Consider the following 24,244-nt stretch of genomic DNA (forward strand, 5'->3'; position numbering starts at 1 on the left):
ATGCAGCAGAGTTCTCAAATGGTATGACTGCAACTGTGATCCACACGAAGAATATTATAAACAGATGTATGTATGATTTATAAAGTAAAGGCAAAACTTATGGAGAAAATGTTTGTAAGCAAGAAATGCTAGACGAACATATTAAGGAATATGGAAGCTTAGACACGCTGGATATGATTACATCATGAACAAATGCTATCAACAACAGTTAAAGATGAGTAATGGAAATGAAAGGTTTATTTCTAAGTATAACTCTAGAAACAGTCTTTATAAACTGCATTTACAAGCACTGGTCTAAACTTGTAACAAACATTACCGTAAATGATGCACTGGGACGTTTTCAAAAAAGGACTTGAGTCCTGGTCAGATTCTGAAAAGTGATCGTACTTTTCAGAGCAAAGCAGGAAGGAAACAATTAACTGCAAGTATTTACAAATATTGTCAATATCAGTTATGTAGATATACAAGTCATGGAAAGTATTTTTAATTAACATCAAGTACAAAAGCAGTTTGAAATAAGACAGGTTATTGTTAATTTACATACATCATTTACTTCGCTACTTGATAATATGATAGCTGTTACATAGCAGGTCACCGAAAACTAATATTATGATGCAGATACCGCATTAGCAAATTATTTACAAATACTAAAATCAGTGTGTCACTTTACGGGAAAAGAAATGGTGGAGTGGGGGACTTAGAAAATTATTCTGGTAGTCAAGAAAATTCTTGCACTCTTTCCTTACTTAAGCTTGTTCTGAATTGAAACAGCGAAATACATAAAGAAAATATTGGCTAGAGAACAACTGCAGAATAATGTTCGATTCAAAGATTTGCTGACATCTAGTGGCTCTTCAGGGATGCTGTACAAGTTGTTAGGAAAGAAAAAATGCCAAACTGAAAAGGCAAGTCTGTATTCACATTTAATGCTAACAGTTCACTTGAAATTCTTGTATGTTATAAAGATGCACTGTTACACGACAGTTATGCAATTTACATAATACAAAATGATTCATCAGTGGAATATGCTTACAAACCTGGATGCACATATAAAACTGCATTACATATAGTTAAATGCATGTATAAAACTGTATTATGAGCATAACTTGGAGAAAAGTTAAACTGTAACTGTGCCAGTGGCTGCCTCTGACAGTATAAAGTGATAGAGCACTGATTACAGTCCAGGTGATCAGAGTCTCAGTAGCAGCTGAGCTTGTCGAAGGAGCTGGCATGGGAGGATGGCCATGCCAATCCCAGGAGGAAGGTGGGGTGGAGTAGGCTGTGTAATACCATAATCCCTTGGAGGAGGGATGGCGATTCAAACTATGATCAGGTAGTGGGCATTCGATTCACCAAGCCATTGCTTTGTGGTAGTCTTCATTGAGGGTGTGTGGAAGAACTGTGGGTCTCTGCAGGTATGTGGACCACATGTCCCCCAATCCAAGGGTGGAGGTAGGGTCAACAGAAATGCCCTCATAGATGGGATGCTGCTAGGAGCACAAGTAACTCTCATGTCTGCCTGAATGATGGCCTGTTCATAGGTTCATAGTTTAGTACTAAGCTAGCTGCCCTTGCGAGCCATTTTAAGCCTAGACAATTATCCCTTGTGAGACTCAAACCCTGCACCTTGTGTTTGTAAGGCAAACACCTTAGCCATTAAGGCAGCATCCCAACCCAGATGGCGGTTGCCCCAATATTTCTAGAAGGGCTCCATAAGAAATTCCAGCATTTTCCAACTTGTGGCAGAAGGTGTTTACTTGATTTCTCTGAGTTGGGAAGTACTCCATGGAGCTCAAAGTTTGGCTGTTATTGGCTAAAAGGCATAGGAGTCAGTTTTCAAGCTTTTTTCTCTGCTACAAATCAGGCAAGTTTGTACAGAGCTGCCACCATGCAGCAGCGGTCATAAATGCCTAGACTGTAAAATTTCCCTATAAAGTTGGGATTAGGTCCAAAATCTGTTAAACGGTGGCACTGCATGGAATAAAGATTAGAGCAGCTAGCTTGTGTATCAAAGAGCACTAACATATCCTAGCACTATATAACATCTTGCTCTCAAACCCAGAAACTAGTTTGCTTATCGAATAGCACTATCATATCCTAGCACTATTTTATAACATCTTGCCCTTAACTCAAGAAACTACCCTAGGAGACCCCTGTTAAAACCCAATCCTTAATCCTAAACACCTCATCCTACAACAGGACTGGACAACATGGACATGCAATTTCCAAATGTCACTGTGGCCAGTTTGGTAAATTTGGACATCTAAGGCAATGTAACAATTATCTCAAGTTCTTTGACAACCAGTTAATAGTTAAAGAAAATAACACAGTATGTGACAGATGTAAATACACAAATTCCTTGGAGGCAAAAATCTCGTATACAAATGAGGTTTGTCAATATAACCCACACGGCATCTCTCCCCCACACACACATACTACTCACCATACACAAGAGACTGTCTTATTCTAAAGGTATGAAAAAGAAACCTTCCCAAATCTCAAAAACCACCAAAGCCACCAAATGGTAACACTTCTCCTAAGCAATCAGAGTGTACAGAGTATAAATGGATTAAATCTTTAAGAGCTATTCATATCCAGGGCTAAATGAAGCAGTAAATTTAAGACATGTTTTAAAACATAAACAGTTAATCTGACTATAAATGAATAAACTATTTACATTGCTATTATTATTATTATTATTGTTTTTATTTCTATTAATTAACTGTGTATAATGAATATAGAATGTTACTGTTTATGTTTAAATGTTAACTGATGCCTTACTTTATGGCTAATGAACTATTAATGAGTTTTCATTACACCTAACAATGTAGCCAATGAATTTTGGAATCTGACATCACATGATTTTTATCTGCATTTAAACATGACTGTGAGCAATTTTATTTGTAAACCCGATGAAGCTTTTTTCAAAAGCATGTTGTGCTAATTACTACATTCAGAATAAACATTTGAAATTATTTTTTCTCTTTGTGGTGATTTGAGCTCATCTCTTTGGACAACTACAGAGCAACTGATCATTTGTAATCTTGCCTATGTACAACTTACAGAGATGCAATATCAAGCTTCACAGGAAAATTTTCACTGACAGTTTAACTGCTCACACAGTTTTAAAAATGTAGGGAAATGGTTGCTAGATTAAGCTCTGAGAGTTAATGAGCAACAACTTTTTTTTTTCAGAAAGTGTATACTGTTTGACACCAAAATACCAATTTCTTAAAAGTGAATTTATTAATCTGGCCTTCAACAGGAGAAGAATTTGAATAAACCAGGATAGATTTTAAGGATAAAACTCATTTTGATAGAGGTAGTAGTAGTTAGGATATTAAAATAAGTGAATATTAAGAACTTTCAGACCGCATAAATCTCAGACTGTAGCAGTTATTCATGCAAACAGACTTGGAGCTTTCACATTCACGTTTTCCAGATCTAACCTCCCATCTACCAAAATGGGACTTTGGGAGATGCATACTGGGGATGCCTCCTCTACTACCACAAGTCATCTGTTCTGAGGCCTCAAAACACACACAAACTCATAAAGCAGTTACACTCTTCTCCTTCTTAATGTACTGAAGACATTACTATGCACAGCTAACATGACCCCTGTTTACATTTTAAAACTGGTTTTAACTACTATGCACAGCTACAGAACTTTAGTGAAATTCAGTAGATATGCAATGATACTCCAACAGAAAGAAAACTGCGTCGTCTAATACCAAATGGATGGCACAATAAAAATGAACAAAATACTCTTCAAAACAATATAAAATAAGATACGGGAATGATGTACTGAGCTACAGACACTATTCCAAGAAATTAATCTGTAAGAGGGCATCAAAAATTCGGTAACTGTGTTTACACAAAAACAGGTCAAGCTTCAAGACTAATCACTGACTTCAGAAATTGTAAAATTACAGTTGTATGAGCAATGCACTTACAAATGTACTTGCATCACATAAACTGCAAGGCATTAACAGTCTGCATTACAGCACAGTAAAGCTTCTGTCAGGAGGTGCTCTTTACTTCACTGCCTTCTGAATATATCATTGAGTAATTCTAATGAAGGAAGCATGTGTTTTTCTGATGTGAGGTCTACATTAGTCTATAAATAGATAATTATTCCATTCTAGATAAATCTGTTTACTGAGAACATGCCGTCTTAATGTGTTCTCGCTTCATCTCAGAGTAATACTCATGTAAAGAATGAAATAAAGGAGTACAATATCTCACTAAATTACTATTAGTCACTTATAAGCTTTCTCCAAAGAAAATATACACACAGAATTTGCAAAGATTTTTTAACTGAAGCTCCAAAAAAGAAATAATTTCTGTCTACCATTTCTAATAAGAGTTGGGGAAATCTGCCAGACATTACTAATAGTGACCTTCAGTTTATTATTAATGGTGACCTTCAGTTTCATATTTGCAAGCCTTCAGAGTCTCTAAACTTGTGAACCTACGTTTTAACCTGAAATCTTTTAAACCACAGTAGCCACCAACTTTTATATATCCAAAGTGCATGTTATGGATAACAACAGAGTACATACCCTGCTTAATATTTAAAAAAACAATTTTCTGCTTTAACTAACTGTATACTTAACTAATAGAATTTCTGTAACATTCTCTAGATATTCATTAAACTGTATGACTTTATTAATGAACTACAATGTGAATGCAATTCAAGCAGATGATCTCATGCATTCCTTAATGGACAAGATAAACCGTAAAAACTAAACATTTCTGGCCTAAACCTTAAGCTGCCTGTGTCAGGGATACAATTTGACAAAACAGACAATATGCCACTTCAGACAGAACAAGCTTATATAAACATTACACTATGAATAACCCCAATTTTCTACAACTGCAGTCCATGGACAATTTGGTCCACTTTGGCATTCTGAACCATTAACCAAAATTCTGCCCTGTAAGATGGGCTCTGGGACACAGTTAATAGCAGACAACTACAGAAGGAATAAAAAAAAATGTCCTGAACACTAATTAATGGAAGATAAAAATGATATATTCACCATAATTCTCTGACATCTATCTCTTGTGTTCTTAAAATACTTAAAGTTGTAAAATACTATGCTCTGCTGAGTCTTTTAAATTCAGACCAAACTAGCATCGTTTAGCTGGTAACTCTCAAATCTACATGACAGGATGTACTGCAATTCATTGATAAAAAAAAAATGCAGGACGAAAGTGATTAATGATAGCGGAGAAGTCAGGATTGTATCAGTAGCACAGAAGCAAGAAGCAGTTCCTGCACCATGACACCAGACCTAAAGAAATACTTTGGCTTCTCCAGCAGTAGCATGATGTTATGATGTAGACAATATATCTGAAAGCGCAGTATGCATACAATTCTCTTTTCTTGCTAGTTACTCAGTCTTGTTCAATCTTGACTGCTCTAGTAACTTAGAAACCAATTCACCAGCATTAAAAAGTTTCATCTATAAAGCCATAAAACGTTGGTGAAAATGTCATTCTGCGTACTGCACTGGGATGTACCACTCAATAATTTGAAGATAGTTGAAAATTCAATGAAAAAATAAGAATTAAGTATTTATACCGATTTTATGGCTTCCTCCCCTTGCAAAAATGCTTTATGCTGCCTTTTTTCAACTTCATTTTCTAACTCTCGTTTCTTGCCATAAAAACTTTGCAGACCTAGAAAATGAGAAAATTGCTTTTATTAAACAGAAATTCAGTGATAGTTTATAAAATGCAGGACCAGCAACATTTACTGCAACTTGACAATGAGGAGATCATGTACAAAGCTCTCTAATATCTTATAAAAATTATTTTCTTCAGATGGTATCACAATATCTTGTGCTGAGATAACAAAATCGTGTCACCAATGACTTGTACAAAACTGTCATGAAGCTATGGTTTCTTTATGCATATATAAAGGTTCTTATTACGTGTGTGGATGCTCATCCCAATTTTGTGATGCAGTTCAGTGGATCAGCATTTACTTACACACTTTTATTTAGTTGTATGGCTAGTATATTTCTTTGTATGGTTTGTGCAAGTAAATTGCATGTGCTGTTATTCAGTTACAAGTAAGTCTGCATTTAATTATTTGCTGTGGTGCCATGGCTACTGTTATACCACTCTGCTGTAGTTCCACAGCTGCTGTTGTCTCAACACTTAGTTGTTTTTAGTGTTTTTTATGAGACAAACATTGCAAAGTCTATGTAAAAAGAGAACCAGAAGTGTTACAACCAGTGCTGTAACAGGAAATCAACTGCAGAAATTGTGATAGTTAAAAGAGATGTAGGTAGAGACCCTTATTAAAAGGGTCCTTTCAAAAAGTTATAGAGCATCAAAAACTATTCCACACGGAAGATTACGTGTTCTGACAGAACAGTCTGGTTAAATTGTCTATAGATGGAATAATGATGAAATTATCCACATATCTCAGCTCACACAGCTCTCACATAAAAACACAAACCACACACCCACCTTCGCGGAGGCTCTCAATAGAAATCTACCCAAACAGCAGAGACCTCCAAGGTAGAAACGCACTCCACCAACACAACACAGCATAAACCACAAGACGCATAGCTCACCTATACATTGTGCCCCTCAACCTAAGCCCCTAAGGCAAAACAGCTTGCCCAATACACTAATCATAGGAGACTCGATAGTGAGGCACACTGATGTCCCACTCACTAGGTTGAATAAAGAGAAGGTAAAAGTCAGTTGTCATCGGGTGCCAGAATCCAACACATAACACACACACTCAGGTCACTCCATAACAAGTACAAGTATGACTCTGTCACTGTCCATGTGGGTGTGAATGACCTGAGATGTACCTCCCTGGACCACATGAAGAGAGACATGGAGGAGCTATCAGATTAAGTGGCCCAGGCAGGTATGACCCTAGCCCTAAGCAGCATCCTACCATTGCCCAGAATGACACCGCAGTACAAGCAGAAAATGACTGACTTCAACAATTGGCTAAGTTTCTGGTGTCATTCTAAGGGGATCCAGTATCAATCTGCTTGGGATGGCATGATTGACAGACCTTGATGCTTTGCCAGAGGTGGCCTGCATGTGTCACCCCCTGGGTTTCCGGATACTGGCTAAGGCTCTTGCCACCCCTAAGGTGCCTTTTTTAGGCGATGTTCCAAAGACCAAATTAACACCGTAACAGCTATAAATCAATGCAATCTGGGGGTCAGGGTGCTCAATGCTAGAAGTCTAAATCTCAAGATGCACTTGCTCGAAGCACTCCTCAAAATGGAGAACATCGACATTTGTGCTGTAACAGAGACCTGGTTTAAAGCAGCAGAAAGCACCCCTGCGCTACCAGGCTATAACTCATTTCATACCTTTTGGCCCCAGAACATGGACCGAAGCTCCAAAGGCGCTGGTGTCTCCATATTCATAAAGGATATGCACACTTCCTGACTAGCAGACCAGCAGGACACATCTGAGATACTTCAGGTACAACTAAAATTGGGTAAGATGGCAATTCATGGCCTGCTATAGGTCCCCAACCATGTCCCAAGACTCTGACTCCATGTTCCTAAGCACCCTGGAAACTATTGGGGTCCAACCCAACACTCTCATACTAGGTGACTTCAATTACCTCTCCATCAACTAGAAAAACTACTCATGCACCAATAGACTGGCCCAACACTTCCTGGAATTCATCAGTTTGAATGTCCTGGACCAGCTCATTCTTACCCCCACTAGAGGAAGCAACATTGTTGACCTGGTTATTACTAACATAGGCAACTGTTGCTCTACACCAATAGTCAACTGGTTAGACCCGACCACAAACTAATCACCATGGCACATCTCACCCATACCCCCTTCAAAGGTACCATCATGAAAAACTTCTCCAAAGCTGACTTTGGGCTCCTAAAAACAGAAGTGGCTAATTTCATGGCACCCATGTCAATGGAAAATAGATGCATGACTGCTGAATCATAAACCAATGCACTGTACGAACATGTACATAAATGCATGGAACTAGCCATATCCAGGAGAACCAAGATGCTCTCCTCCAAAAAAGGAAGCCAATCTGGTGGTCCCCTGCCATTAATAAACTCTACAACAGAAGGAAGAAACTGTTGTAGAAAAAGATGAATTCCCAAGACTGGAAAAACTCCCTTATTAGTCTCAACAAAAAGTTGAGATCCCTCATCAAAACCTCTAAAGCCAGCTATGAAGGCAGAATTGCGGCAGACACTAAAAAACAACCATAAAGACTTCTTATAGTTATATCAAAAATGTCAACGGCAATACCAGGTTTGCTCTGAGTTACTGCACAACGGTACCTCCTATACTGAGCCAACAGATATTGCCAACACACTGGTCAACAGATTCAGTGCCAGCTTTACCCCTCTCTCCCCCATAAAGGACCAATCATAATACCGGAGGAATGCCAGGCACCCAGCATTACTGCAGCAGAAGTTAAAGCTGCATTGTCCAAGGCCAAGAATATGGCTTTCATGGGACCCGACAATATCCCTGGATGTGTTCTACATGAACTACAAAGTGAACTGGTACCACATCTGTGTGCCATGTTCAATCACAGCCTCACCTCAGGCTTTGTCCCTACCGAATGGCGCACTGCTACAGTCATCCCTCTCCATAAAGGGGGAACGACTATAGACCTTGGGAATTATCGCCCCATTAGCCTGACAAGTCTGATATGTAAGGCTATGGAGCGCATCATCATGGACCTAATTAACAAGGATATAGGGAATCTCCAAACTCTAGATCCTATGTAATTTGGTTTTGTGAAAGGTAGAGCATGCCTGCTCAACCTAGTTGACTTCTTTGAGTCAGTAACCAGAGCTGTGGATGAGGGCAAGGCAGTTCATACAGCCTACCTCGATCTGGCCAAGGCCTTTGATACCATTTCCCCACTCAGGAATTATTGATAAACTCACTAAACTAGGCATCAACCCCTATATCACTAGGTGGGTTGCAAATTGGCTCACAGTTAGAACCCACAGTGTGAAAGTAGTGGACTCCAAGTCAGACTGCCGACCAGTCATGAGTGGAGTCCCACAGAGAGGTCCTGGGTCCTCTCCTGTTTGGCATCTACTTCTCAGACGTCCAAGCCAACACAGAGGGATTCTGGCTGACCAAGTTCACAGATGACTGCAAGCTGGGAGCCATTAACTCCCCAAGTGATGTAGACAGCCTACAGAAAGGCCTCACTGAGACCAATGACTGATGTCGAAACCACGGCCTTAAGCTTAATGCCAAAAAATGTGTTGTCATCCCCTTTGGGAAAAACTCAGTTCCCTCTGATTACCACATCGATGGGACCCCACTGAACACTGAAGGTGTTATAAGAGCTCTAGGGACACAGGTTGACAGCAACCTCTCCTTCGACCACCACATTGCCACTGTGGTCAGAAAGTCCTTCTATGTGCTGCAACTCATTATCAAGGGTTTTGCATCCAGGAAGGAAGAGGTCATCATCTCTCTCTACTCTTCCTTCATTAGGCCAATCATTCAGTATAATGTCCCATTTGGCATGTACCTCACTAGACGCATGCAACAGCTGAAAAGGCCACTAAAGTACCTCACAAAGAAGATCCTAGGCCTTAAAATGTTGTCCTACATGGACAGACTGAAAAAACTCTGGCTATTCTCTGTCTCATATTTATCTACTAAGAAGCAATCTCTGCTTGATTTACAAAGCCATGTCTGACCCACCTCTGTTAAAAATGCTACATCTAAGGAAATCCAAATCTCTCCGCACCATACACTCCAAAGACCTCAACCTCATTACCACAATCAACAGAACATGTTGGAGGGACATGTTCATAACCCAGAGACTGCCCATGCTCTGGAATAGACTTCCCATACATGTCAAGCAGAGCACCTCACTGGCCCTCTTCAAGAGAAATCTTGATGAATGGATGGTAAATAGAAAGTTCACCCCGGGGATCACTGCAGTGGCTCTACTTGATAGAAGCACTGGGAACTAACATCGGGCACGATGCCAGGGCACTTCTATGGGCTAGGCTGGTAAAGGCTCCAGGGCCATTAGCCTAGTACACATCTAGTACACATCTATGAACCTATATATGACCAGACTAAGCAATGATCATGATAAATAAGATTGAAAAGGTACATTTATTAAAATGTCTTCTGAATATGTACAAAAATTTCCTGTTTGACAAACATAAAGTTGACTTTTGCCCACACTGGTGGCGTGTATGGAGGAAGTGCTGCCTATAGCTCAGGTGACCTAAGTTTGAATAGCAACTTGGATGCCTGATTGTGCAGGCAGGGAAGATGGGCATGTCCATCCACATGGAAGGGAGAGTGTTGCCTGGATGATGCACAAAATTACTCAAATGGCAAAAATCCTCAGTTGGACAGCACAGGCTTCTCATAACATCAAGAGCTGGTGTAGAAGACTCACAAGTAATAACTACTAGATATGACCTCTCAGTCCAAAAAGTCCTCTGAGCATACTCCAGAAGGGTAAGAGTAACTGAATCTAAGCAGGTGCATTTTAAATTTAGAAGAGTCTGAGGTTATTTCCTGTTTGAGTCAGAATTAAAATGCAAGTTAGTTTTCTGTTTGCACTAATCACTTAGCTCTGTAAAAGCAGTTTGTTCATTTATGTCAAAAACCTTTGAGGGGAAGTGGAAAGCTTGAAAAAAAAACTGTGCCACCTTTGTCTCTCTGTTTAAGAAGAGATTCATTCTCAAAGGCATGACATGCTTCTGCAAGAGAATAACTGCATGATCTGTAAAGGTTAATACATTTGTATTTTTTTTACTAAAAAAAAAATAAGCACATTTGTTTTAATTCAGTATAGCTTCCCCACACTTCTCCTCCCTTATTAGACCACAGATGAGCTTTACTGAGATACAACCAAGAAATGGTGTTTGGATAATGAAGCTACATTACAAGTTATGCCAACAAGTCTCCTGTCTTGACAGACCACTGCATTTATATCACTTGGACTTCTCTGGTGCTGGACTGTCACACTGTAGGACCCTTGCAGTATTTGCTGACAACTTTTCAGCCATCAAAGAATCATCTCAAAATGGACCCTTATCTAGTCCAGGGATACTTGTCAATGGCTATGTCCTCTCCTTATTATTACAGTTTGTTCCTTAATATTAGTGGAATTAAATGATACATACCACTAGATGATAATATACTGTATACCTGCCTACACTACCATTAACTCTAATATATTATACACACACACACACACACACACACACACACACACACACACACACACACACACACACACACACACACACACACACACACAAAACTTTGTTATCAACAGAACTGTATACCTGCCTACACCTCCATTAACTCTATGACTTGTATATATACAACTTTGTTATCAACAGAATCACAGAGAAGTAGACAATAATGTCAATAAAAAATGCTCTCCCCTTGGAGACTGACGACAGGTTTAGGTTTTAAAGTTGTCAACAGGAGAAGTTCATTCACTATAAACTCTCAAGATAACTCCATAATAGTAACTCCTGAAATGACGAAAAACATTGAAATCAAAGGAAACAATGAATGCTGAACATTACTTTTGTACTTTAATGTTGTTTTTGCAGGGTGGGCAAGCCACCCTGTTCCCCTGATGTGGAAGTCTTGCCCCCCTCCCTTCCAAACTTACATATACCAACTCCAACACTGCCATACCTCAGAGAAAAGGGAATATTCTGAGGAAAGCAATCTTGGCCTTAGTATATGCAAGTCTCCGTTTTTGGTCATGCAGTCTAACTATTCTGGGACTTACACTAACAAGTTTTGGAATTTCAAAACTGCCAACCTCAGGGCTTCAAAATGTTTCTTTGTTAACAGAACAGGAAGAATGACAATAGTCAGATCCAAAGATTTTTGGGAAATGATATCCACTGAGAGGGAGATACTGATATATTGTGATACAATGGGTTTACTGTACTTCTACACCACTTCACATAACTAATTCTTATGCAACATTAAGACAAAAGTCAGCCTTAGTTTAGGAGGGTTCAACTATATTTATTCACCAACAGTTTGAATACTGGGTAGGCTAACTGGCCAACTAACCTTTCTAGTCATAACCAAGGTACAAAAACAAATAAGCTTAACAGTAAAAAGTAATAGATACAGATTTTCTTTTAATTATACAATTTGTGCAACCTATTTAGACTTTAAAGATAAATCACTTCGTTCAACACTTGGCAAGTTAACTGGTGCCATTCTAAGGGGAGTCATATGTGTCTGTCTGGGATTAGACTGTCAATGTTCCCTATTGCTTCCCCAAAGATGGCTCGCACTTCACAACCTGCCTTTCTCCTGCTGGCAAAAACTTCTGCAGCACACACAGTGCATTGTTTTAGGCAAAATCAACCCAGGATCATAACCATAACGCAAATTCATCATAATAGCTCTGCTCAGTTCCAAAAGCTTGAACAATAATATTTCTGAGCTTGAAGCCTTTCTGACCCTTCAAAGACACTGATAGTTATTTAACTACCAAAACATGGTTTCAAGGCTGTGACAGCACTCCCTCAGTGCCTATCATGTCTTCAAATCAGCAGATAACTGTGAAAGATAATTCACATTTACAAATAGTCCCATTACAACATGCATCATCACCTATTATAGACTCCACTTCCATGTCCCCTTCAGAGCACACTCACTATCTAAATCAGTCTGAGAACCTCTCCATTACACCAAAACAATAATTTCTTGGTGACTTTAACCAACCCTCTGTGATCTAGCGGACCTACCATCCACTGTTTTTTTATTTTTGTCACAACATTTGCCTAGAGCAAATTGTTCTCTCTCTCCTGTCAGGATAAAATTCTTCAGATCTCATCCTAACCAACTGTTCTTCTTCCTATACTATCCCTATGATCAACCTATCCCCTCGTCCAATATGACATAGCTGTATTCTTCTACATACAAACACTGTAATCCTACTATCATTTCTCCAGAACCAACCTTACACTATTTACTGCCATTCTGGGTAAGCAAGAATTGCAAACTCCACCCATCCAAAGGCTTACTTCCCTGAGTTCTAGCCCCTCATGGAAAATGTACTGAGTAGGCAGTCTCCTCTCCATCAAATGTATACTGATAAATTTAAGAGTAAAATGTGGAGCCGAGTTCCCACATTAAGAGGCTGGACTTTAGTATCAGCCCATTCTCCAATAACAGAAGGAATCTCAAGTTTTGAGCAAAAAGCTAAAATGTGCAAAGCCAATAAGCAACTATTCAGGGTTATAACAAACACTACCACTGCACATAACCATAAGGCTTTCTTTTTATATCAAGTAACTAAGACATAATATCCAACCATGCATAGAACGCTTACCAAATGGTGTTTCTTACTAAAACTGCATATCAATTGCAAACATTCTTGCAGGCAAATTCATCTCTAACTTTATTCCATTTACCCACATAAACATTCTTAACAATCCTGCCAAAACACCTCCACCCTGAAATTACCCACAATCAGGTCACAAGCCCTCTCATCAAAAATAAGAGTTCCACAGGGTCTGCTAATATTGAACGATGCTTGTTAGCCAGTTTTAATCACAAATTAATCCCCTCTCTCAAAGATCTTCAACTTCGGCTTATCCACAGGCACTGTACCCAAAAAACATTAAATTGCCATCACTGTTTCTCTACAAAAGGTTGGCATCTCAGCTGTTGCAGGAGACTACAGGCCCATTAGTCAAAATAGTCTAATATGCAAGGCCATGAAGGGCATAACTGCAGGAATTATCAACAGAGACACTGGTACCCTACAAACCTTTGACCCAAGTCAGTCTGGATTTGTCAGTCAAGTCATGTCTACTTAACCTGGTTGATATATCTGACAGAGTTGCTGAAGTGCTTGATAGGGGTTTAAATCTCTATACTGCCTCCTTTGACCTAGTTAAGGTCTTCAACATAATTACTCATGCTTGCATTATTGGGAAGATTTCTAAACTAAATAACAACCCATTTGCTGTCAGCTAGACAAACTGCTTTGCTAACCAATCCCATTCAGTGAGAGTACAATGTTCTTTTCCTACCAGGGTTCTACCTTGTGCCCCCTCCTCTTTCACATTTACTTCTCTGAGGTTAAACCTAATGTAGAAGGTTTGTTGTTATCCAAGTTTGTTGATGACTGTAAACTGGAAGTAGTTATCCAGTCCCCTTCAGATACCCAAATTCTGCAAGAGTGACTTAATCATGCCAGTGCCTGGTATGCTAGTCATGAGCTCACCCTGTATGCAAAAAATGCAGTACTGTCATGTTTGGCAAGACCTCCTCCATCTCGCGGTATAGAATTCCTTGTACTCTTTTTTTTTTTTTTTTTTTTTTTTAAACAGACATTTTTTATGAGAAACCTGGGCACCCATGCTAATAATGAGGTCTCCTTTGCCTTTAAGCACAGCTGTCAAGAGGAAGTCCTTATATCTTGCTCGGCTTATCTGTTAAATTATACTCTACGTATGAAGAGGTCTTTGTACTACTGTACTTCTCCATTATCAGGGCCATCCTAGAATATAATGTCTGCTTTGGGGTGTAGCTATCTAGACACAAAAATCAGTCAGAAAGACACAACATTTTCTGATCAAAAAGACATAAGAGAAAGACATCACATGCTATACTAATGGACTAAAATCCCTTTCGGTATACTTCATCACCAACAAATTTGTTTGTTTGAACTACAGAGGTATGAATGACCCATACTGTTTGATATCATCCACTTCCACAACACAAACAGGCAATCCAATACCCATTCCTAAGACATCAAGCTTCACTGAAACATCAACACCTTTTAGAGTAATATGTTCATAATTCAATAAATCCCTTGACTCTGGAATAGGCTACCAATGTATACCAAACATAGTAAATCCTTATCCATCTTTACAACTAGTCCATATGACTGAATGGGGAACTGTAAATGTATAAATGGGTATGTGGAACTAACACACTAACTTGCAGAAATTCCCCTCTCCTATTTTCAACCACATACACAAACATTCATACGTTTCTTTTTTTTTTTTTTCTTTTAGCTGGTCTTTTTACCAACCCTGAGGATAATCTGCTCTCATCTCTTTTCTCAAATACTTCTTAGACTGACACACAGTTGCTAAGTTCTAATTATACAATTCCTCCCTATTAATATTCTAAAACGTGCAAGCTGATTGGCCAGCCCAACCAGCGTGCCCATTGTAAATCCCACAATATACCAACGGAAAAAGGTCCGGTCGCCCGGACTTTTTTCCGTTGGTATAATCTGCCCCCAAACCTTTTTTTGTACAATTAAAAAAAAAAAAAAAAAAAAGAGAGAAAACGGAGCAACGGAGACTTTCTTTTCTCCGTTGCTTCTGTTTCAAAGCCTTGATGTACTGGGTATGCATGGGAATGCAAGCTCCATACGCATGCGCAGTACATCAAAAAGCAGAATCTGTATACCACAACTGGCAGAAGAACAGCAATCTGCCGTTATACAAAGGCATTATTTAAGAACAGTAAGCATTTTTTTTCTTAAATAATGTCATTGTATAATAGCAATAACCGAATCCGTGGCTGTGGTATATTGAAGATTTACCCACGGTTGGCTTGATTAATCACTCGGGCTTCGCCCTCATGATTAAACCAAACCAACCGTGGGTAAATCTTCAATATACCACACCACGTTGTTGGTTATTGCTTAATTATACCCCAGCCCTTAGCAGCAGAATTCCTTATCGGGTTCTGATAACCTCCACACTCCTCCCCTCTAGCATCACAGCATCTCACAATGAGACAAGTCTCTCCACCATCTGCTTTATCTGCTACAGTAATATGGCAAATGCAGGACTAGATGCTTGTTGTTATTTGACATGTAAGCACACTGATCAACAGCAAGATATACAGTGACTTTGTACTTAAATAAGGAGCAAACAGCGCCAATCACAATAAAAATCCAAACTATGTATGTATTACCGTTCCATTCATTCTCATTGAATGAGATTGTTTAAGTGCTCTTGGATTAATGCCTTCAGTGTAATTTACATGTTTTTTTTATATGGAAAATAGAAAAGTATATATTATTTATTACAACTTATATCTGATGAAGCAGTGACAAGGTCAAAAGCGCTCCTCTCTTGTTTTTACTTAACAGACTTATGTACTTACCATAACTTGGAATCTGCACTATCCAGAATCATTATTCATCACGAATGGGTCTTGGCTCCAACCTCTAATCCGAGCCAGCAACTAATAGACAGATCCCGAGATCAAGCTTCTCCCCTTCCCATAATCCCCTGCTGACCTCTAACCCTCAGACTGAGTTTGAGGAACAAATGGACATGCAGAACAGTCTGCATAAGAGATTTAAATATCCCAAGAATGAACCACTCCAGCTCTACCAGATCCCCAGAAGAAAGGGGGAAAGGAGGGCAGGAATGTGATGAATAATGACACCGTATAGCACAGATTCCAAGTTATGGTAATACTCTTTATTTGATGCTATCCATGTCATTACTCATCACAAATGGGTCAGAATCCCCAGCTACTATGAGCCTTGGGTGGCCTCAAGGAAGGATATGCTCGAGCACAGAGGAACCAAAGAAAGCCTTGTTCCTAGACACAAAGTTCAACTTGCAGTGTGAAACAAACATGTGGGGATTACACCAAGTAGCAGCCGCACAAATCTCATCCAAAGAAAGTTTAACCAAGAAGGCTGAAAACATAGCCACAGACCTAGTAGAGTGGGCCTTATCTAGTCTACATAGCTCTACATTTCTGCCATCATAAATGTAGGAAATACACCTAGCAATCCATCTGGAGATAGTTACTTTAGAAACTGCCAAACCCTTTCTGTTTTGAGAAAAGGCCACAAAGAGCTGGCTCGACTTCCAAAATGACTCAGTCCTTTTCAGATAGAAACGTAATTGTCTATGGATATCTAAACAATGCAGGATATATTCTCCTTTGTTAGAATAGTTAGGGAAGAAAACCAGTAGTTGTACTGATTAATTGAGGTTAGCCTCTGAAGCCACTTTCACAATAAATGAAGGATTTATTCTAAGGGACCTTCCTTGTGGAAGACCATAAATGGAGGTCTATGCTTACAGCCTGCAGTTCTCAGACTCTCTTGGCACTAAAAATGCCATCTTCCAAGACAGGAACCTAATATTACAAGAAGCAGTCAGTTCAAAGGGCTTTTGTGTCAAGGACTGTAGCACAAAGGTCAAATCCCATGGTGGGAAAGGTTCTTTGATAGGCGGTCTAAGAAGAAAAACTCCTTTCAGAAAGGCTTTGCACAGTTTAGAAGAAAAGGTTGGCTCCTCCAACCAAATGGAGCATAATCGTAGAGAAACTAGCCCCTTCCTAAAAAAGAGAAGACAGGAACAGCAAAATATCAGGAACCAGGGCCAAAAAAGGATACAAATTACACTGTCTGGCCCAAACAGAAAATCTTTTCCATTTACTGGAGTACACCTTCTTCGTAGACTGCTTCTGAGATGCCAGTATGATGCTCCTCACCAGGGAAGGAAGCCTGGACTGCGAAAGGATTACTGAAACTGGAGAAACCATATGGTTACACAAAGAGTCCGGAGACTGGGACGTGGAAGCCCCCAGGGATGGGAAATGAGATCCGGAATGGGATTCAATATCCAGGCAGGATACTTCAGATGAGACTGTAGAAGGGATAACCATATCTGACGAGGCCAAAAGGGGTCATTGAGGATGAGAGGAGTCTTCAGACAGTGAGCTTTCTGCAAGACCTTGGGTATTAGAGGAGTAGGAGGGCAAGCATAGATTAGCGGCCAATCAGGAATCAGAGCATCCCTGGGTGATTCCCCCACTGGAGGGATGAAGGCAAAATAACTACTGCATTTGTGGTTGACTGCGGAGGCAAAGAGATTGCAGCATCGCTGATCCCAAAGGTTGAATGGATTCAGGGACCACTCATGAGGACTCGAGATATACCTGCTGAGTTTGCCGGCTAGCAAGTTGGAACTGCCAGGAATGTGTGTTGCAAGAAGAAAGCACCTGGAAGACATAGCCCATTCCCACAGACTCATGACCTCTCTGCACAGAGGATAAGATAGTGTTCCCCCTTGCTTGTTGATATACCAGACCACTGACATGTTGCCCTTTTGAATTGTTATGGTCCCTAGAGAGAGGCACTCCTGAAACGCTTGCAACATTAGAAGGGCTGTTCTCATCTCCAGGACATTTATGTTCAATTTGGTCTCTGTGGAAGACCATGTGCCTTGAACTGTCCTGCCCTGAAAATGCCCACCCCACCCCAACAGGGAGGGGTCTGTGGTTACTGTGACCTTGGGAGGGGAAAGACATAATGGTCTGCCTAGAATTAGGTCCTAAGACTGAAGCCACCAAGCAAGGTGATTTCTGCAAACCTGAGTCATCCTGATGGTCATGGACATGGGATGAACCTAAGCGGACCACTGGACTGCCGGGGTCCACTGAAGAGCCTGCATGTAATACTTGGCGAGTACCACTAACTGCATGGCTGCCAACATCGAACCTAGTGCTTAAAGAATCAGATGAACTGACAGGCGCTCTAGATCCAGCAAATGAGAGACCTGATCTCGAATGAGATGAACCCTGCATAGGAGTAGTGCAGAGTCTCCAATACTATGCACAATTGGACCCCGATAATTGGGCTCAGAGAAAGAATGGATTTGGGCGGATTGACTGTGATGCCTAGATGCTGAAGGTGTGACTGGTGGCTACTAATAGTCGATGCCTCGTGGGAGCTGTGATGAGCCAATCCTCCAGGATGGAAAGACCTGGAATCCCTGCAGCCGGAGATGAGTTGCCACCAGTGCCATGCATTTGGTGAACACCTGGGGGGCTGCGGTGAGTCTAAAGGGCAGGGCTCTGAACTGGTAGAGATTGGCCCCTAACTGAAAGAGCAAGTGTCTCTTGGAGCATCTGTTGATCTTGATATGCATCCTTGAAATCCACCGAGCACATTTATTCGTCCTTGCGCAACAAAGGCAGGTTGGACTGGACAGTGACCATCTGGAACTTGGACTTCCTGACCAAAAGGTTTAGTTTGCTGAGGTCCAAAATTGAACGCAGGTCCCTGGTCTTTTTTGGCACTAAAAAGAAGCAAGAGTAAGTTCTGGACCCTCGTTGTCCTGTTGGGACCTCTTGAATGGCTATTTATTTAAGGTCTTAAACCTCAAGATAGGTCAACTCCTACTGGGTGGGGTGGAATGTCCAGGAGAGATTTTAGAACCAGAGGGGGCTGAAAAAAAGAAATGAAGTAAAGTACAGTTGTGTACCTACCATAAATGTAGATGTTCAAGTGTATTCACTGTTGCAGTCATTAGTCTAGGGTTATCCTGCTGGCAGGCTACCCGCAGTCGGCCTGAATTCCAAAGTCCTGGTCCGGCGTCGGTTGCTGTCACCTCTTCCCTGACGTCAGTGCGCCAGGGGTATAAAAGATGCAACCGACACCATTTTCTTCAGTTTTTCTTGCCCCCGATGTCAGGTGCCCTCAGAAGGGTAGTCTAAATAGATTGTGTCAATAAACATGCATGCACTAAAGTAAACATTTCCTTCATCTACAAGCAAATACACCACACAGGTTGTATAGGATAGAGAAGTACAGATAAGACCCAGCAAATGAAAGGGGGATGGTGGGAGGGTAACCTGAACTGCAACAGTGAATACACTTGAAGATCTACATTCATGGTAGGTACACAACTGTACTATGTTCATCGTGTTTCACTGTTGCAGTCATTACTCTTGGGTTGAATCCCAAAGCTGAGGATGGGTGGCTGGGCTAAATCGGATTAGGAGAGGCTATGAGGCCCTGCAGAACTGCAGTGGCAAAGCCTGCTCTGGATTTAGAGTAGAGAGGTAAGTGGTAGTGCTTTGTAAAAGTGTGCACTGAACTCCAAGTTGCAGCCTCTAAGATTTCTTTGGTTGGTACTCCTCTGAGGAAGGCTGCTGAAGTGGCTGCTGCTCTGGTAGAATGTGGCCTAATGCCCTTAGGCACTGATTTGCCATGCTGTGAATAAGAGAAATGAATGCAATGGCCTATCCATTTAGAAATAGTCTGCTCTGAGATAGCCTTTCCTTGTGATCCTGCAGCATATGCCACAAAAAGTTGCTCAGTCTTTCTGAAAGCTTTAGTTCTTTCCAAGTAGAAGCGTAGCTGTCTGTGTATGTCCAAAGAATGCAGAAGTCTCTCACCCTTGTTCTGTGGGTTTGGATAAAAGGTAGGCAAGTGAATGGTTTGATTAAGGGCCACACTAGACACCACCTTAGGCATGAATGTAGGGTTCGTCCTTAGAGAAACCCTGTCTAGATGGAAAATGATAAAAGGTTCCACAGCCATGAGTGCCTGTAACTCAGAGACTCATCTTGCAGAGGTTATTGCTAGGAGCAGAGCTGTTTTCCAGGATAAGAATTTTATATCAGCTGTTGAGGCTGGCTCAAAAGGAGGTAGTGTGAGCTTTTCCAAGACATAATTGAGGTCCCATGCAGGTATTGGTGCTCTCCTTGGAGGTCTTATGTTTTTGGCCCCTCTGAGGTACTGCCTTATTAAAGGATGAGAAAAAATAGGTGGCTCCGTATTGTAATGGGCAGAAATGGCAGAGGCATGAATCTTAATTGATGAAAAGGATAGGCCTTTGTCCAGCATCTCAGTTAAGTATTGTAAAATATGAGGAATATTTGGTACAAACGTGTCAATTCCTTGTTCCTGGTTCCAAGCACAGAATCTCTTCCATTTTTCTGCATAAGATTTTCTGGTACTGGGCCTCCTGGCCTCCAAGATAACATCCATGACAGCTTTTGAAAGAGGAGTGTTCTGAATGGCTACATTATCTGCCATGCTGCCAGATTTAAGGTCCTGGGTTGGCTGTGCAGGATCTGATTGTTTTGTTGGGTCAATACGTGTGAAGTTTGAGGCAATGTCCAGGCTGGACCTTGAGACAAATTCTTTAGGATTGGGTACCAGTGCTGCCGAGGCCAGTCTGGGGCAATCAGTATCATTTTTGGCTTCTCTCGTCTGATTTTTAGGAGTATCTTGGGGAGGAGAGGCAGTGGAGGAAAGGCATATACTGTTAGGGTTTTCCAGCTGAAGGATAGGGCATCCACTTTCCATGCTAGCTTGTGATAAATCCTTCTGCAGAATCTCTGTAATTGGCAGTTGTGAGGGGAGGCAAATAGACCTATGTCTGGTTATCCCCATTTCCTTGTTATCATGCTGAAGACTTGTGGATCCAGTTTCCACTCGTGGGGATCCATGAGGTTTCTGCTGAGTTCTTCTGCCAGAGTATTTATTTTTCCTGGCAGGAATTGTGCTTGCAGGTGAATTTGATAAGTCATTGCTGTGTCCCACAAAGTCATGACTTGTCTGCAAAGGGGATAGGAATGTGTGCCTCCCTGTTTGTTTATGTACCACATGACTGTAGTATTCTCAGTCTTTATCAGTAGTTGTCCTGGATGAAGTAGGTCCTTGAAAGCTGTCAGGGCATTCTGAACAGCTAGCATCTCTTTTTGATGGACATGAAGATGCATCTGGCTTGCGGGTCATGGGCCCTGAATACATTTTCCTGCCATGTGGGCCCCCCAGGCATAATCTGATGCATCCGTTGTTAGTGTCTGACTGGCTGTGGGTAAAGTGAATGGCTGTCCCTTGTTGTGGTGACAGGCCTGTGCCCACCATCGAAACTCCTGTTGCAGGCAGGGAATGAGGGTAATTAATGTTTCCAGGCTGTGGCAATGTTGAGTCCAAACACTTTTTAGATACCATTGTAGTTTCCTCATATGCAGTCTGGCATATGGAATTAGCAGAATGCAGGATGCCATGAAGCCAAAAGCCTGCAGGATTTTCCTTGCAGATAACTGGGTCTTTGTTGCCAACATTTTGAAGTAAGAAGTCAGTTGCCTTAGTTTGTCTGGCGTGAGATAAGCCATCTGGGTAGTTGTTTTTAAGCTTGCACCCAGGAATATTATCTCTTGAGAGGGTACTAGTTTTGATTTCTTTTCATTTACTGTGTACCCTAAACAAATTAGTAATCTTTTTACAAACACCAGATACTTTAATAGGTTCATACTAGGCTATCTGCCCTAGGGCATTTGTAAGCCTAGCCAGAGTGTGTTTGGCTTTCGCCACCCATTTTAAATGTTTTACTATGCCCTTTTTCAAGGTTAGTTTACTGTGCCTCTGTTTAGCAGTGACACAGAAGTGATACCCAGGGTAAGCCTACGATCTCCCATCCACTCGTCAAGATTTCTTTTGAAGAGAGTCAGTGAGGGACTCTGCCTAAATTGGACTGGGATTCTATTCCAGAGTGAAGGGAGCCTCTGGGTTATGAATCTGTCCCTCCAGCATGTCTTATTTATTTCAGTGCTGAGGTTCAAGTCCCTCGAGCGCGTAGCTTGATGGGACTTGGATTTTCTGAGGTGCAGCATGTCCATTAATTCCGGGTTGGACATGGCTTTATACGTCAGGCACAGATCGCCTCTAAGCAGGCGGTATGCAACCGAGTAGAGCTGGAGTTTCTTTAACCGGGCAGCATATGGCATAAGTAGAATGTCTTTGTTCTCTGCTTGAATAAGGCAGTCATCCAAGTAAGGATATATTTGAATTCCTCTGTGTGCAAAATGCAATTACTGGTGCCAGGCATTTTGTGAAGACCCTGGGTGCAGTAGATAAGCCAAAGGGCAGTGCAGAGAATTGGTAGTGCATTGAGCCAGCTATGAATCTGAGGTATCTTCTGCAAGATTGCCTGATTGGGACATGCAGGTATGCCTCTTTTAGGTCCAAAGTTACGAGCCAAGCCTTCTTGCATCCAGAAATGTGTTTAGTATAGATAGGTCCAATATTGGTCTTCAGGCTTTGTCCTTTCTGAGCACCAAGAAAAGTCTCGAGTAAAATCCTTGACCCTGCTCTTTGTTGTGGTACTTGTTGAATGGCCCTCATATCCATGAGGGATGAAACTTGCTTTTGTGCCTCTGCCCATTGATTGTGTGGCAGGTCTGGCATACCTTTTGCCCTTGGCAGGGTGTGAAAGTGGAACCTGTAGCCTTGAGACACTATGTTCAGGACCCACTTGTCCTGGGTAATTATGTGCCAATTTGGTGAAAAAAGTGCTAGCTTTCCCCCTAAGGGGGCTGCCAAAAGATAAGTGCTTGTATCTGGCAGAGGAAAGTCACTGGGACTGTTTCCTGTATGGTTGTGATTTGTCTTCTTCACTTTTGGAGGTAGACGCACCCCATTGTTTAGGCCTGTATGAGCCTTGGGGCTGAGATCTGCCTCTGGGGCGTCTGTATCTGCCTCTTTGTGGCCTGTCTGACACTGGAAAGGACCAATTCTTTGTAGGCCAGTTCCTGCAAAATCTGGGTGGCTGTACCTGTAAGAAATCCTTAACTGTCTGCATGGATTTCGCTTTGTCCTCCATTTTCTTCAACACCTCTTCTGCCTTAACACCAAACAAGGTATCGTGCTGTAATGGAGCATCCAATAATTTTGCTTTAACACTATCAGGCAGATTCTGTTCCTTTAACCACGCATGCCTTCTAATGACAGAACCTGTAACAGTGGCCCTGCAAGAGGCCTCCAGTGAATCAAAACCACATTGCAAAGTATGCTTTCCCACTTGTTCAGCTGTATGCAATAAATCCTGCATTTCCTCGTTATCTGAGCATTCAGAATTTGTCAACATTTTCTGTTTAAGCAGTGACATTAAATATTGCTGATATTTAAGCATATGAAACTGACAATTTAAAGCCCTTACAGCCGAGGTAGCAGAATTGTAAACTTTTTCCCCCATCTGTCCAGTGCCCTAGAATCCCTATCAGAGGGGACAGGGTTTTTTGCAGTGGAAGCCTTGACCCCTTTGGGACCCTGAGATATAGTTTCTGGGTCAGCAGCAGGGTTTTTATATAGAAATTTATGAGAGTCTGGAACCCTATAATATCTGTCTGGCTTAGCAGGTGCAGGGGGTAAAGAGTCAGGAGATAGGCTGGACTCTGAAAATACATCATCTACAATGTCTAGTACAGGTGGAATAGCAAGAGGTCTGTGTTGCGGTAGTAACAAAAAGTCTCTGAGCCTTTTCTTAGTTCTGAGTAATCTTGGCTCTCCAAGTGAAAATGCTCCCTCATAGTATGCAGGGTTTCTCCAAAAGAATAATCCTCAGGAGGAGAGGCTGAAGGAATAGATTCTTCAGCAAAAGAATCCTCAAAAGAAGGAATAGAGTATCCCTGTTCAGAAGAGATATCAGAGGAAATT

General features: G+C 41.1%; 1 protein-coding gene across 1 annotated transcript in view; it reads right to left on the reverse strand.

Annotated features, from left to right (window-relative positions):
• LOC122809211 (sodium channel modifier 1-like) overlaps positions 1–24,244 on the reverse strand; it is a 366,965-nt gene that overhangs the window by 129,656 nt on the left and 213,065 nt on the right. Inside the window, exon 4 of the mRNA XM_044080522.1 lies at positions 5,588–5,685. Coding sequence (XP_043936457.1) covers positions 5,588–5,685 — 98 coding nt within the window. The remainder of the gene's footprint in view (positions 1–5,587; positions 5,686–24,244) is intronic.

This window comes from Protopterus annectens, chromosome 8.part0 (genome assembly GCF_019279795.1).
Source record: "Protopterus annectens isolate FY-2018-M chromosome 8.part0, PAN1.0, whole genome shotgun sequence".
NCBI classification, from domain to species: domain Eukaryota; kingdom Metazoa; phylum Chordata; order Ceratodontiformes; family Protopteridae; genus Protopterus; species Protopterus annectens.